Below are 13,773 nucleotides of genomic sequence, written 5' to 3'. Positions count from 1 at the left end.
CTCATTCTGTGTGTGTATGTGTGTGTGTGTGTGTGTGTGTGTGTGTGTGTGTATCTGGGTCTTTCATTCTCTGTCTCCCTTTCCCTCTGTTGACAGTGTTAAATATGCGCTTGGGAGCATCATTCTAAATTCACCACGTAATTCTATTTAGCCCGCCGGTCCCCGATGGCTTTAAATACACAGACTCAGTCGCTTGCTCTTCCTCTCCTCTCTTCCTATTTCCCTCCTCCCCCATCTCTTCTTGCACAAATTAAGTATTTGAATCTTCTTCTTGACCGACTTGGTCACTTTTTTTCCTCTCTCCATGCCTTCTGTAATTTCAAATTTCTCTTTTGTCTCTTTCCCCCTCTTTTATGCCTTGTTCTCATTTATCTCCCTCCATGTTACCACTGAGTTTCTGTCACAATTTCCCCCCATTCAGTCTTTTTCTATCCTCCTCTCTTATTTTTCTCTCTCTCTCCCTCCGCTGTGCTCCGGCCGTCGAGGTGGTTAGTGTTCGTCAGCCTGTCTCTGGTGGCAGCAGCAGGAAGTGGGCTGAATAATGAGATTACGTTCACTGTTGTGGAGGGAGGCAGCGCACGGAACATCACCGCCTATCATCGTTCCCCACAAACACACACCTGCAGGCGCACACGCGCGCGCGCAAAGTGTGTAGACGTGTCGACACAAACCTGAATAATAAGAAACCCAGACGCACGCCGGGAAAGGATGTCCTGGGTGACAGGAACCGCGATGTGCATGTGTGCAGTCACACGTATAGCAAAAAATTCTGGGCGCGGGGCTGCATATGAAAAAAGGACATGTTAAGTAATAGACTCAAGTACACAGACGCCTTCATAAATATGTACAGCAGACTCAAGCTTTAGTATGCATTAGCACACACAGAAACACACTCTGAGCTGAGCAGAGTGCAGCAGAATGGGGGTGAATCAACTCATCGCTCTCGCTGCCACCAGAGAGGCTCATTTTAGTGCTGCTGAATAGAGACGAGGAATCTATTACCAACCGAGAGCAGGAAAGAACAACAGATAGAAAGAGATGACAAAAATGTCTCATGAGCAATCCTCCCCCACCCTCCCGTCTCTGCTGAAATAATTGCTTAAAGCATTTTTGTAGATATTCTGTTTTGGTTTAGCTCCTCAAATGATGAAAAAAAAGTCTTCACAACACACACAAATCCTCTCTTAACTGCCTGGAGCGGGAGGAGGGGTGTGTGTGGCAATTCAGCCGTCATTAGCTGAGGTGCTGAAATGTTCTTCCTGCTCGGGCTGCCGTTCCTGCCTCAGTGTTTGTTCCCTTCGCAGTACTCGACACTCATCACTCCCTTTCCTCTCGCGGTGCCCTGTTAAGGGCAGGAAGCCACCGGTGATCGAGCATGACCCGGGGCTGACGGCCACGGCGCTCCCGCAGCGCCAGCTACGCCACAGCGTGTAGCGGTACTCTTCCAAGAATATCCATCTTTAAGTAATTTATCTCCTATTGAGTTTTGAAAGGTCATTCTTTCCTACGAGAATCGAGTTCCTTTTGAGGGGTTTTGCTGGTGCAATGTGCTTTATTCTGCATTGTTTCAATGAATCCATGCTGTTTTTCAGGAAAGCACCAGAAACATGCCAAACTTCATGAGGAATAAGTGGAATTATCGCAGCCGTAAGCTGTTTTGCGAAAAAAATATTTCAGTTCTGGATATGAGACTAAATAATATGTTGTGCAATGATTACAATTATGGTTATGGTGAGAAAGCTCCAGAAACGCCTTGGAGGGAAAAAGTAACAATTCAATATTGCAACTGAGGTTTTTTTAAATTATTTTCCCCAAAGGTAAACATGCTTCCAGTCTTACACAGTTGCAGTTTGACCTACCCAATGGCCAGCATGTTGACGTTTGTGCTCAACATAATACGCAATAAATACCTGGAAAGCAGATTTAGCTGAAACCAAAATATGTTTCAGCCTCACACCTAACCAACACTTGACACATGGCTAATGTTGTGAATATGTTTGTGTTTAGGCAACACAACTTGGTTAGGGTTAGGAAAAAAAAACATTTCGGTATTTTTTTAAATAATAATGTAACAATGTAATGTAACAACTGCAACAATGTAACTAGCTTAAATAGACGGCATAACTGTAATAATGTAATAATGGAAAAAAAATTAGCAAACTTTTACCTAACAGGCGTGAAGTGAACATTTACTTCTTGTGTCACATTTGCATTTTTCAGATAATTTATAGGGTTTTAAAGCCAAGCCATTAAGGAAAACTCATTCCTTCAGTTTACCTTAAAAAAAATGGTAATATAGAGCTTACCTGCTCTGTTAAGGTGCTGCTAACATTGTCAGTTTGCATGAGGAACACTTAGCTGTGAAAGTGTCAAAAAGGGGGGTTTAAAAGGATGCTAAAATGTCTCTGTCTCTCTCCTCTCTCATCTTTTTGAAAAGCATCCTCTCTTTGAAGCCCGCTATGGGAAGAGGGAGCGATTAAAGCAGTCAGCAAGCAAATTAGCATGTCAAAAGGCCCTGAATCAATACCCCAGCTCTCTACCAACACAACCCTGCAGTCCTTTCACCTCCCTCTCCACTCTATCCATCCCCGACGTTGCCTCATTCCTCCGACTGTTTCCCTCCTTCTCCCTCCATTTTCTCCTGCACTCCTGCACACTCTCCCTCTTGCTCTCTTGCCCCTCTTCCTCTCTTCTGCTCCCTTCACATTCTTTCTTCCCCCTCTTCCATCCAAAAAAAAAACCCTTGTTTCATCCCTCAGCTGACAGACCGAGAGAAGAGGCAGTAAAGAGAGATGGACGGATGTATAGGCAGGGAAAGACGGACAGAGGGAGAAGTGGACAGCGATCAAGTGGACCGTTTGAGAGGGAGAGGTTGTGAAAGAGAAAGAGAGGGCCACCGTCTTTGTGCCGACAGAGGGGGAGAACGGACCTCTCTCGCCAAGAAGAGCGGAGGAGATGGAGATGAGGAGGCAGGGAGGGAGGTCGAGGAAAAAGAGACAAAAAACGTTGGGGGGTTTTAGGGGTGGAAGTGAAGTGGAAAGAGATTTAGTTCCAGTCTGGCAACCGTGCTTTTTCTACACTTCATCCGTCGGTTCACTATTGCACCATTGCATGGAAATCCCTTTGATGTGGGGCAATGTGTTACTGATCGGGAGGACTGGCTGTGCGTGTGTGTGGACATACAGTGTGCATGTGTGTGTGTGTCTTGTGATATGTATTATCTGTCCTATATTTATTCTGTGCATCTGTCACAGCGGGCATATCACATGCTGTATCATAAACTTCTATTACCGCTCCAATCGTGTTGAGCGATCGGAGCCCCGGAGACAAAGCGTCCCGGCGGCTCTTCAGATGGACAGCCAACTCTCCCTCAGTATTCCACAATGGGAGGCTGATTGCAAACACCTTGGACATGTTTTATCTCTCCCTGTCTTGCTGATTTCTATCTTAAGCTCCCCCCCTCTCCCCATCATGCCGGGGCGATAGTTGGTGGTCTTTTCTTCTCCTTCCTCATTATCCGTTTTCTCAGGGCGGCGCAGAGTTCAGTGGCCAAATCAAAGGCTGCTCCGTGGCAATCAGTTAGAGGTTATGACAAAAAGCCTTGCAATAAAGGCCCGCTCTGTAATCTGATATGCCCCGAGACTGGATGCAGTGTCCATTTTAATGAGCCGAGATCCCCCCTTTTCTAATCACGCTGGTGGAGGAAGTGGTACATTGGCACTGATTCTGCCTGGTAAGACTCACACTTAAAATGTGTGAGTTGTATGTGGGAAGAAGAATGAGGAATAAAGGCAGGAAAAACGTTTTTTGGTCATCTGTCAATGCAATGGAGTTGTGGAGGTATTAAGGTATCCAGAGCTTGAACGGCTATCAAACTCCCTCATATGAATCGTCGCCACTCACTGAATTAGAAAATAGCAGATACGTTGTTTAGGGGTTGAAGCTAGAATGCTGCGTTCATGAAAACATAAGGGGAAAAAAACATCTGATCACAGAGTTTACGATTCCATTATGTGTTCCATTGATGCTGAGCTGAAGCGAAACTTTTTTCTTTGCAGAAAGCTGAAAATATATTCAGGATAAATTAGTTAACTTTCGGTTTCTGGGTCAGTTTTCATTGAATTATTCAACGGCTTGTTTGGTTCGAGGAATTTCAAATTTACTACTGCTCCGATTGGCTTCTTCTCTCTCCTAATAATGGCTTTTACAGTATGTTATGGGAACATGGATAATATTATGTTCGTCCATCCACTGAACTATATTCCTCCAGGTAATCACTGGCCAAGAAATTGTCTTCATAAAATCCACAACTTGATGTTTTATACTTAAGATTTTGACGGATCAACAAAATGAGATATGACATGTTAATTACTGAGCATTGGAGCTGCTGGTTGGCAGGTTTCATTACCTCTGGACGGAGCCAAGCTAGCTGACACGAATCGTATCAAACGTCTCGTGTAAGCTAATCATTCTGAACTATTCCCTTAAAAGAAATGGGAATTTACTGTGGGAACAGCTTGGCCACTCTATTTGCCATTTTACATAAAGTCTAACACACAAACATGTACTCATTCTTGGTTTCAGCCCAGAACTCTGAGATCAGGTAGCTGACTCCTTGCTGCGAGGACATCTGCACGCATACAAACCACACATGTATCTGGCCCACCGTGGGGTCACCTGTCAAGTGTAACCTCTCTGTGGGAGAGCTGATATGTAATTTTGGGGATGTGGAGGTCTCGCAGCACCGGGGATCTGAAAGGCTGAGGTGTGTCCATGCGAGGGTGCGTCTGTGGGATTAGACACCTTGATCTCCCCTGATCTGCAGCGAGCTGTCAAATACTGCTGGAAGGGGAGGCAGGCAAAAAAAAAAGAAAGAGACGCCCTTGTAGGCTCACACAGCGGATGAATGCGACTGAAAGGAAGGAACAGAAGAAAACAGAGAAAGACAGATATGATAGAGATTGAGGGAAAAGGAAGGGACTGAAATGAACAAGAGGCAGGTAGGTATCTTAGTAGTGCATGAATGTGTGTGTCAGAGGGAGTGTGTGTGTAGAGTGAAGGAGAGAAGAAGAAGATGGATTGACTCCTGTCTGGTAGCCCTGATAAATGGCTGGAGATGTGAAAGGTGAAGTGGGGGGTTATAGGTACAGAGGGTGATTGCTCTTTGAACAAGCCTAGTGTGGTTGTGTCGCGACCTCCGGCAGCTGCGGTTGATGTTCCCATCAATATCACTATCTGTTTGCATGGTAGGGTCGTCTCACCTGGCTTTGAACTGTTTTCATTGAAGAAATAGTCCCTGTAGCACCTTATCCATTACTCTGGGTAATCTACAGAATTTATCTTTGAAGCTATTTAAATGGCAGGAAGAGCTACGTGTTGCTGCGATGTCGACCATTTGTGTTTGATGTAAAGATACAATATTGGCAGAGAATAAAGGAAGCCCGTGAACGTATTTTGGCATCAGGGGCTGCTCCAATCCCTGGCTGCCAAGTGCAGAGCGTCGCCGAAAGTAGTGAAAGAAACCATAAAGATAAAGAGAGATAACAGAAGGAAAAGAGCAGCGGACATAGGCCAAGAAATACAAAAAACGTATCCCAGAAACTCGACCCTGGCCCCGCTCCAGCGGTGCCCGCACACTTACTTCAAAGCCCGCAGCGCATCGGAATCTCACTGGCCTTTGTTAGCCTCTTCCCATCATCGCCGTGCCTGCATGTCTGTCTTCACATCAAAGCTAGAAGGCTAAAACGTTACACATTAGCAGAGTAACCCTGTCTAAGCAGCAGCCATTAACCCTGGGCTCCTGTTACACCCCTGAACCCCCACCCCTGCAAGGCCAGGTTCAACTAGCCTGGGGTTAGGGAGGCCAATGTATACACCCAACTGCAAAGTTTCTGGACGCATATATGCTACTAGCTTTGGAATGCACACTCGCACAAATCACGCAGGGTCATACTTAGCGAACAGGAGCCGGCAAAGTTTCCAGACGGAGGGGGTATCGCTTCCACGACAGCAACGACCTCAATCCTGTTTTGAGAGAGAGAGAGAGACAGAGGAGGGGGAAAGTGGTCTGAGGCCTGAGTGACACCAGGAGAGGTCAAAGGTTAAAGCAGTGACAGCCACAGTGGAGACTAGAAGACATGTCATTGGGCCGACATGAGCTGTTGAAGAGCTAGTGACCCAGGAAAGTTTTTATGTACCTTGACTGAGCGCGCGCACACACACACACACACACACATATAACTGCAAGTATTCAGACACTCACACACACAATGCAGAGACACGATGGTGTGCACAGTGTCCTCGGGGACACACACACCCTCACGCGCGCACACATGCACAATAGAAGGTGCTTTGAGGCCCCAGACAGGCTGTCGTCTGGGAGCTACAAGTAGATTACCTAAACAAACAACCTAAAAATACCTTCCTTTTCACCCGCACGTCGACCCTTTCCTCAAGACCTCCTCATAACCCACCAAGTCGCTTCTGAGAAACCGGCAAGGTTGATGCTAGGTTAAAGTCCTCCGAGACGACAGTCTACTAGGTAATTAAAGTTTTTATGTGCGTGGTTCTGAACACTTAAGTGTTGACACGTGTGTCCTCCGATTAGCTATACCTTATGATCGTGTGTGTGTGTGTGTGCGAGCTGTGTCCGAATGTGCTTTGCGTTTTTATGACAGGGGTGTAGCAATGGGCACAGGCACACTCTCCAATGCAACTGATTTTCATTTGATTGTTTGTCTTTTGAAAATCCCCGTCTGCAGGCGATTGTTCACCAATTTTTATGAATTTTTTTATCTGGATACCAGGCTGTGTGATACGTAAATGTGATCTGGCTTTGTGGTAATGACATACCGTCATGACCACCTGAGGTCTCAAACCTGTGGAAAGCAGGTCAGATAGGGTGGGAGGATTTAGAGGGATTTCAGAGCCGGATAATACAATTTAATTATCCAATTATAGATGTTATGAAACACCCAACCAACCAGTATCTTGAACAGGTCATTCTGTAACTAAGGCAACATGAGAAGAGGAATCTGTCACAATAACCACATCTAACAAGATATCCAAGATATCCGCAGAATCCATGTGATACTGATTCATCTACCTGCTCTAGAATATGTACGACAACACATGTGTTGCATTGCAGAGGGTTTCAATGATTTGTTATGTGCTGATTTATGCCACAGCGCGACACGTGGTGTACACTTGTTTACAGAATTGGATATGGGGCCCCATTGACCCTGCTTCCCTATCGCTTCCTCTTCCTCCTCACCTATTCTTAGTGTGTTTGTGTGTGTTTTTCCTCACATGTCCTGCCTCTTCCTGACCCATTCTCCTTGACTCGCCGCAAGTAGAATAGTTTGGCGTTCCCGATTGTTTAGCGGTGTGTGCTGATGTGAGTGTCCACTCGTACAGCAACATTAGCATACGCCCCACCTCTCTGCCTCTTTTTTTCCATCTCCAAATAATTGTATTGAAATGCAGCTCTTTTCGTTGTAAACAATGTCAGGAAAGCATCCTGGGTACCCTGCCTCCTTGCGCGCACACACACATGTCGAACATGAGACTCCAGGCCCTCGAGACCTTGGGGAAATTAGACCAAGACAATACCTTGACCGAGTTTGTTTACCTCCCTTCGTCACCGCTGTGCTTGTGTCTCCCCCGTGTTCACACAAAGCCCGTTTGAGTGTGTTTGCATGCAGTCCAGAGCGCCTTTGAAGGGCTTTGTGTGCATACCTGAGACTGTCCAGGTGTGCAGAGATTTGGAGGCCTCTGTTTGCGTGTATATATCTCTGTCTTGTTTGCCTTGGATTATAGTCCATTACCCACCTGCTGTGCAAATCTTAGGTCACAAAAGGTCCTCAGCGGGTTGGCACCGTGCCCAGATTTTGGGTGGTGCCACCGTTGTGGAACCTGGCATGGGTGCAAAAGTGGAATCTGAGTGGCCAGCACCCAACCTCGCCAAGTTAAACAGTGTTTCGCCAAACAAAGATGGATCTGTCTGCTGCCCATACCTCTCCATGTTCTGTCCATCTCTTTAGCACACTACCGTCTCATTATTTTCCTTACATTCCCCTTCAGTACCTTGGTCTAACAAAATGTAAGGAGGGGTCTTGTCCGTTCTGGAGTGGCTGGGTGGAATACTTTAGATTTTTGCGATATAACCATTGTACTAATATTCCTTCTTAAGGCCGGGCTAGAGGAATTAGGGAGGAAGTTGAGGCCTACGTGTCAATAAGAACGTGGAGACCTTGGTCTGCAGGAAGTCTTCAGAACAATATTTCAATTTTTCTTCAGTTATGCAATCCAAACAGCAACAATAAAGGTGGCACCGCAGTGCTCTTAACCAAAATACATTGACGCAGGACATTGTTTGTTAGGCCTTAGAACACTTTTTCAGAAAGGTTTACACATTATGGTGACAGAAAATGCTGGTTTTGAGGAACAGATCAAACTATTTCAATGGTGTTAAAATGTTTTTGAAAACAAGGTCTCCCATTGGTGTAATGTTTAGGTTTACAATGTTTTTTGTTCATATGCCTCCTTGGCTGGCGCTCCTATGTGTCAGGTAGAGACATTTTAATTAGGGCTGTGTCGTGGGTGGCTCTGGGATGATGGATTGGTGCTGCTAAAAATACAGTTATAAATCATCCGGCATTTGACAGACAAACTGCTGGCAACTCTTACACCCCCTGGCAATGTCTGCCGCTAGCAAAGCTGCCGTTGTGCATTATTAACATTGTTAGCCCTGCTGGCCTTTGTTCTTGGCCTTCATTAACACTAGTGAGGATGTCAAACCAGATGTCACTGCTGGACTTTCCCTTTGTTTTTTTGGATTCACATTAAAAGGATGGGTACCACTTGAGTAGGACCTTTTCCCCCTGGGTCAAGGTCAAGATGTCTGACGAGTGTATCGTCATCAATCATCGTGATCAGTTTTGGAGGCCGTGTGTCCCTCATCCATCACTGCTGATGTGTTCCGCCGGCTGTGTGGCTGTGTGTCGCCATCAGGGGCCGGAGGTAATTAATAACCCCCAGTGACGGGATTAAGGAGTTAACCTGCTCCACTCTCCTGCTGTTCCAGTGACAGATGCTAACGGTCAGCAGCTACCCCTGCTAATATGCTAGTGGCTCAGGTGTATTGATGTGAATAGCGTTTTATTATCTATATGTGTGTCTGCTGGGAATAGACAGATAATACACACACACACACACACACACACACACACACACCTCAGTTGGGGGGTTAACAAAGCACTCCTGGAATAGTATTCCTTTTCAGCTTGAGTCTCACCTGTGCAACACACTGCCTTCCATAGGGAGAAAAAGAGATAGAAAAGACACAAAGGGAGAGGGATATGCCATAAAGGCCGGCTCAGTAGAGATCGCTGGCTCCTCAAGGTGCAGGAGAAGGAGAGACTATCCTTGCCCTCAGGTCTTGAAAGCCGATCGCTCCGTTTTTTGAAAGAGTTGCATTGTGAGTCTGCTCTTCTGAAGAGCGCTGTCTGTCTGTTATGACTAAAAAAAGAGTGGCCGCATTTCCATCACCCAAAGAAGATAAAGCGCAAGCTTGAAAGGAGAGAAAATGGTGTAGCTTTAAGTTAATTCTCTTATTTTCATGATAAGAGAGGGAATTGTTCTGCCTGTTCAAGCCTAATAATCATGTGCCGTGTGCTAGGTGTTATATTGCCCTTTTTTTTTGCTCGGTTATTGTTGCGCCAAGTTTTCTCTCATGCTTTCAATCCCCAGTGATTTGGATACTTTGTTGTGTATGAGGCTCTGCATGCGGGTCACTCAAGATGGGTTGCGGTGGGTGGGTGTGTGTGGGTAGATGTGGTTTTTATACGGCAGCAGCGTGAGGGAGCGTCCACGGCTTTTCAAGGCCTGGTGTGTAGGTTGTTGCCACTCGGAGGGAAACTTTAGTCGGGTTTTTAGCCGACTCGCGTGTGGGTAGCTATCATTGTATCATTAGCTTTTGTGCACTCCTGGTTTTTTTGCACATGGCTGCGTCGACGATTTTGTCTCGAACAGAAGCTCCCGTTTTTTTCCCCCTCCCCTCATGCGGTGCAACCCAATTCAGCCAGCAGAAAACCCCACCACACGGACAAAACTACTCATTAACTCCCACAACCCTACTCCCTACACCCTCGTCGCCCCCTTCTCCTCCAAACGTGCTTCAGCTTAGAGACAACAGGGATGGCGATGGGGCGGGGGAGAGGCTGACAAAAGGGGGAAAAAAAGACTAAAGCCAAAGAGGAGGATTGAATGAGTGAAAGAGCTGCTGGGGGAGAAAAGGGGGAAGAATGCGATGTCCTGGTCTATGAGGGATTCCATTTTTTGCCTTTCCAGAATAGAACAGTAAGTCACCAGTCTCTTTGTCTGCCTTTGATCTCTCAGCTCAGGGATTTGGCACCTGACAAACCCCTCTCTGTCTGAAAGGAGGCCTGCCGAGAGAAAGCCTAGGAGAGCAGGGAGAGAGAGAGAGATAGAGGGCGAATGAGAGTTCGAAAAAAAAAAAAAAAAAAACAATACCGGAGAGTTATGGAGAGCGGAGCGGTGAAAAAAAAGGAGACTGTATGAAAAGATGGTGTGGAAAAATTGGGTTAGTCATTTGAGAGCTGTATGAGGGGATATGATGAGGACTTCTCAGCTCACATCCCATAAAAACTAAATACACGTGTGTTCATGTGTGTCTGTATTTGTGTCTGTGTGCGGCTTTTGCCAGGGCTGGCCTGGACAGTGATAAATCCAGCGAGTCTTAAGGGAGATTCTTCTCTGAAGCCACGGTCTCTTGGACCACCCACTACTGCGGTCTCTTCCCTCAGACACACACACAATCACACACCCCTAATAGAAAGCAAATTCTCCAGCTTTACTCGGATGTCGACCTCTCTTTTCCCCCGACTGTTCCTTTCTGCGAGGCAGCCGCTGCCATAAACAAGCCCTCAAATGTTGACATCACATTTTCAAACACAATTTCTGAAATGCAGACTTTGAAAACCGCAGATGAAGATGCTGGAGCGTGGTCTTTGGCAAATAGGGATTTGGAGATGGGCAAAGGATTCTGGGACAGCCTGTGGGAGGTGGGGGTTGGGGTGGGGGGGGGGCTACTGGGGTCAGTCTAGGACAGCTTAATAAGTGAAAAACTCATCAACCATGCACAGTTTGAGGTAGGCCGCTCTTAGACGGTGTCTCTTTAAAGAGGCTCAGGCCCAAAGGCTCTGAAGCATGGGACTCAATTAACTCTCCCTTCAGCTTTTAGCCGGGGCACAGTTTCAAACAGCTGCTTGACCCCACTCTCAACTCCGGACACTTTTCCCGGTCAGCGCACATGTACACACCCTGACAACAACTTTGTGTTTCGTCACCTGAAGCGTTCACAACCTCTTAAACAATACCCACAAATACCAGTGTCCTTTGCGTCTGTAGTGATGAGTCTGGGCCGGAAGATTGCTTTAAAAGATAAAGAGATAACACAAAGCACCTCCCGGCTAATCTCTCCCATTTTTTTTTTTTTTTTTGCAAACCTGAAGAAAAGAAACGGAGGCTTCACGAACCCCTGCAGGCTACAATCAAAGAGACCCTTAGCTTAGCATTAGCGAGTGAAGCGGCAGGGATTTAGCCCCGCTTGACTGAGTGGGAACGGGTAAAGAATGGCTCAGCAGGTAGCAGCTAGCCCAGCCCGGTTAACGCCACGCTACTCTAATCCAGCTGCGAGAGAAGAGCGGCTGCGGGGCAAAAAGAGTCTGACTTTATTACGCCTCCAAGAGAAGGGATTTCCCGGTACTTTAGTGGGGTTGTGGACTTCTTTTTCTGTTTGTACGTGCACGCATGTCGGGTTGGTTGGTGGAATGTGTGTGTTTTTGTTGGAGGACAGACTTCCTCCTCGTTGCCTTGTGTGTGGGTCGGCATTGGTTTGATTTCTGGTGTGGTGAACACATGTGGGAGTTTGTTTATGTGGCTGTTCTTTTGTATGCAGGATCCCCTGATGTATTTATGACTGTGACATTGGAATCCATGAATTTTCAAATACACTTTTTTTTGCGATCTGGGTTTTTGCTTGCGAAGGTACATACCCAGATCGTATGCGTGTGCATGGCAGAAGGGGGGGCACTTTACCAAAACTCAAACCACAGACCCTCTGGCCCCAATACCATTCGCCGCCCACTGCCTCATTGACTGACAGGTTATTTGGTCCAATCGGTGTTGCGACTGTCTGTGCCGCACCTCTAGGAGAATTGCTCTTTTGTCCTCCTCTTCTGGTTCAGTGCACCGAGGGTGAAACACAACCCTGCTAGGCTTCTCTAACCATTACAGAAACCAATAGACGAGGGGAGAAACTCCTTGAAACACGAGCCCTCCAATCAAACTGTCGCTCAAAAGAAAGGCGAGCACTGTCGCCAAAAGAAGGAAAAGTGTCACTTAGTTTGCCACTTCAGACTGAGGTGTGTGTGTGTGTGTGTGTGTGTGTGTGTGTGTGTGTGTGTGTGTGTGTGTGTGTGTGTGTGTGGCAAACACAGAGGCCCGTGAGAGAGAAAGAGCTCCTTGAGTGCCAAGTGTGGTGGCATTTGTTTGTTAAATGGTCTGAAATGCCAACGGCTTTGGTTTCGCTGCAGCACTGAGTGTTGCCAATTGAGCATAGCTTAAAATTGTGACAAGGACAAGAGGTGGTTATTTGATCTTCACCTTTTTTTCAGGGGAAATTGCGGCCTTTACTCCTGTTCCGTTGTTTTTGATCAAATAACGCAGGTCTGTGAGAAAGTGGACAAAGCACCGACGATGGAGAATAAAGACAGTGGGAGGGAGGATTGGGGAAAGAAATTGAAGGCTTTGGGCGACATCTTGTTTTCTTGTTGCTAATTGTATGAAAATGGGCAAGATCATAAAGCTTTCATGCAAAACACAGGACGCTTACAGGAATAAACAAGAGTCAACATTGACTTAAGTAGGGTTTTGTAAAATTTTTACTGTGGTATCAAATTATGTATCATTTTTTTATCGACTTTCAATCGACCTTATTAATCTAAAAGCAAACTAACCCTCTGTGTTCTTGTTATCTTCCAGCCTGCAAGATTGGTTACTTCCGTGCTCTGGCCACCGATGGATCCTGTGCCAAGTGTCCGCTCCACAGCTACTCCGTCAGGGAGGGATCCACCTCCTGTGTCTGCGACAAGGGATACTTCCGCTCTGAAACGGACCCAGCGTCAATGCCCTGCACCCGTAAGTACACCTGCATGAAATTCACAGGGAAACATAGCTACGTATTTGTTACACAAGGCTGAGAACAACACCCAACACACAGTGATTGATTTTACCTTAAAATGGTCATGGCGTCTCCCTTTCTTGCTCTTTTTTTCGCAAAGTCCACCTGAATCACCCCCCTTCATACACACACACACACACACACACAGAAAACGTTTCTGCACTCGCATTAAGCAGGCGGCTGCTGGTTTAATAGGTGTCTTTTGATTCCAGGTGGTACTTAGCGATCAGTCACAATGACAGAGAACTAATGAGGGTATAAACCGCCGCATCCCAGATTCAGTCTTCCACAAAGGAGGCTGCAAAACAACGGAGGAGGGCGAGAACACTAGAGAAAGACACATAGATAAGATATTAGCGGAGATGCGGGGAGGAGATGCAAAAGGTGGAAAAACAAGGGCAGACGGGAGAGCTGGGGATGTATGCAGAGAATGAATAAGATGTAATTGAGGAAGTGTGTGCGGTGCCAAGGAGACAGAAACGGGGACTAAATACAGGAGTGCATCAGAG

General features: G+C 46.4%; 2 protein-coding genes across 5 annotated transcripts in view; both read left to right on the top strand.

The window, feature by feature from the left end:
• farsb (phenylalanyl-tRNA synthetase subunit beta) overlaps positions 1-13,773 on the top strand; it is a 387,447-nt gene that overhangs the window by 120,920 nt on the left and 252,754 nt on the right. The gene's annotated exons all lie outside the window — the stretch shown is intronic.
• epha4l (eph receptor A4, like) overlaps positions 1-13,773 on the top strand; it is a 51,006-nt gene that overhangs the window by 7,788 nt on the left and 29,445 nt on the right. For all 4 annotated transcript variants that reach the window (XM_084020243.1, XM_084020242.1, XM_084020241.1 and 1 more), the window contains exon 4: positions 13,066-13,221. In XM_084020243.1, coding sequence (XP_083876369.1) covers positions 13,066-13,221 — 156 coding nt within the window. The remainder of the gene's footprint in view (positions 1-13,065; positions 13,222-13,773) is intronic.

Source organism: Eutrigla gurnardus (assembly GCF_963514095.1).
Source record: "Eutrigla gurnardus genome assembly, chromosome: 10".
Classification (NCBI taxonomy): domain Eukaryota; kingdom Metazoa; phylum Chordata; class Actinopteri; order Perciformes; family Triglidae; genus Eutrigla; species Eutrigla gurnardus.
The sequence above is the reverse complement of the archived record's forward strand: the minus strand, read 5'-3'. Positions and strand labels throughout refer to the sequence as shown.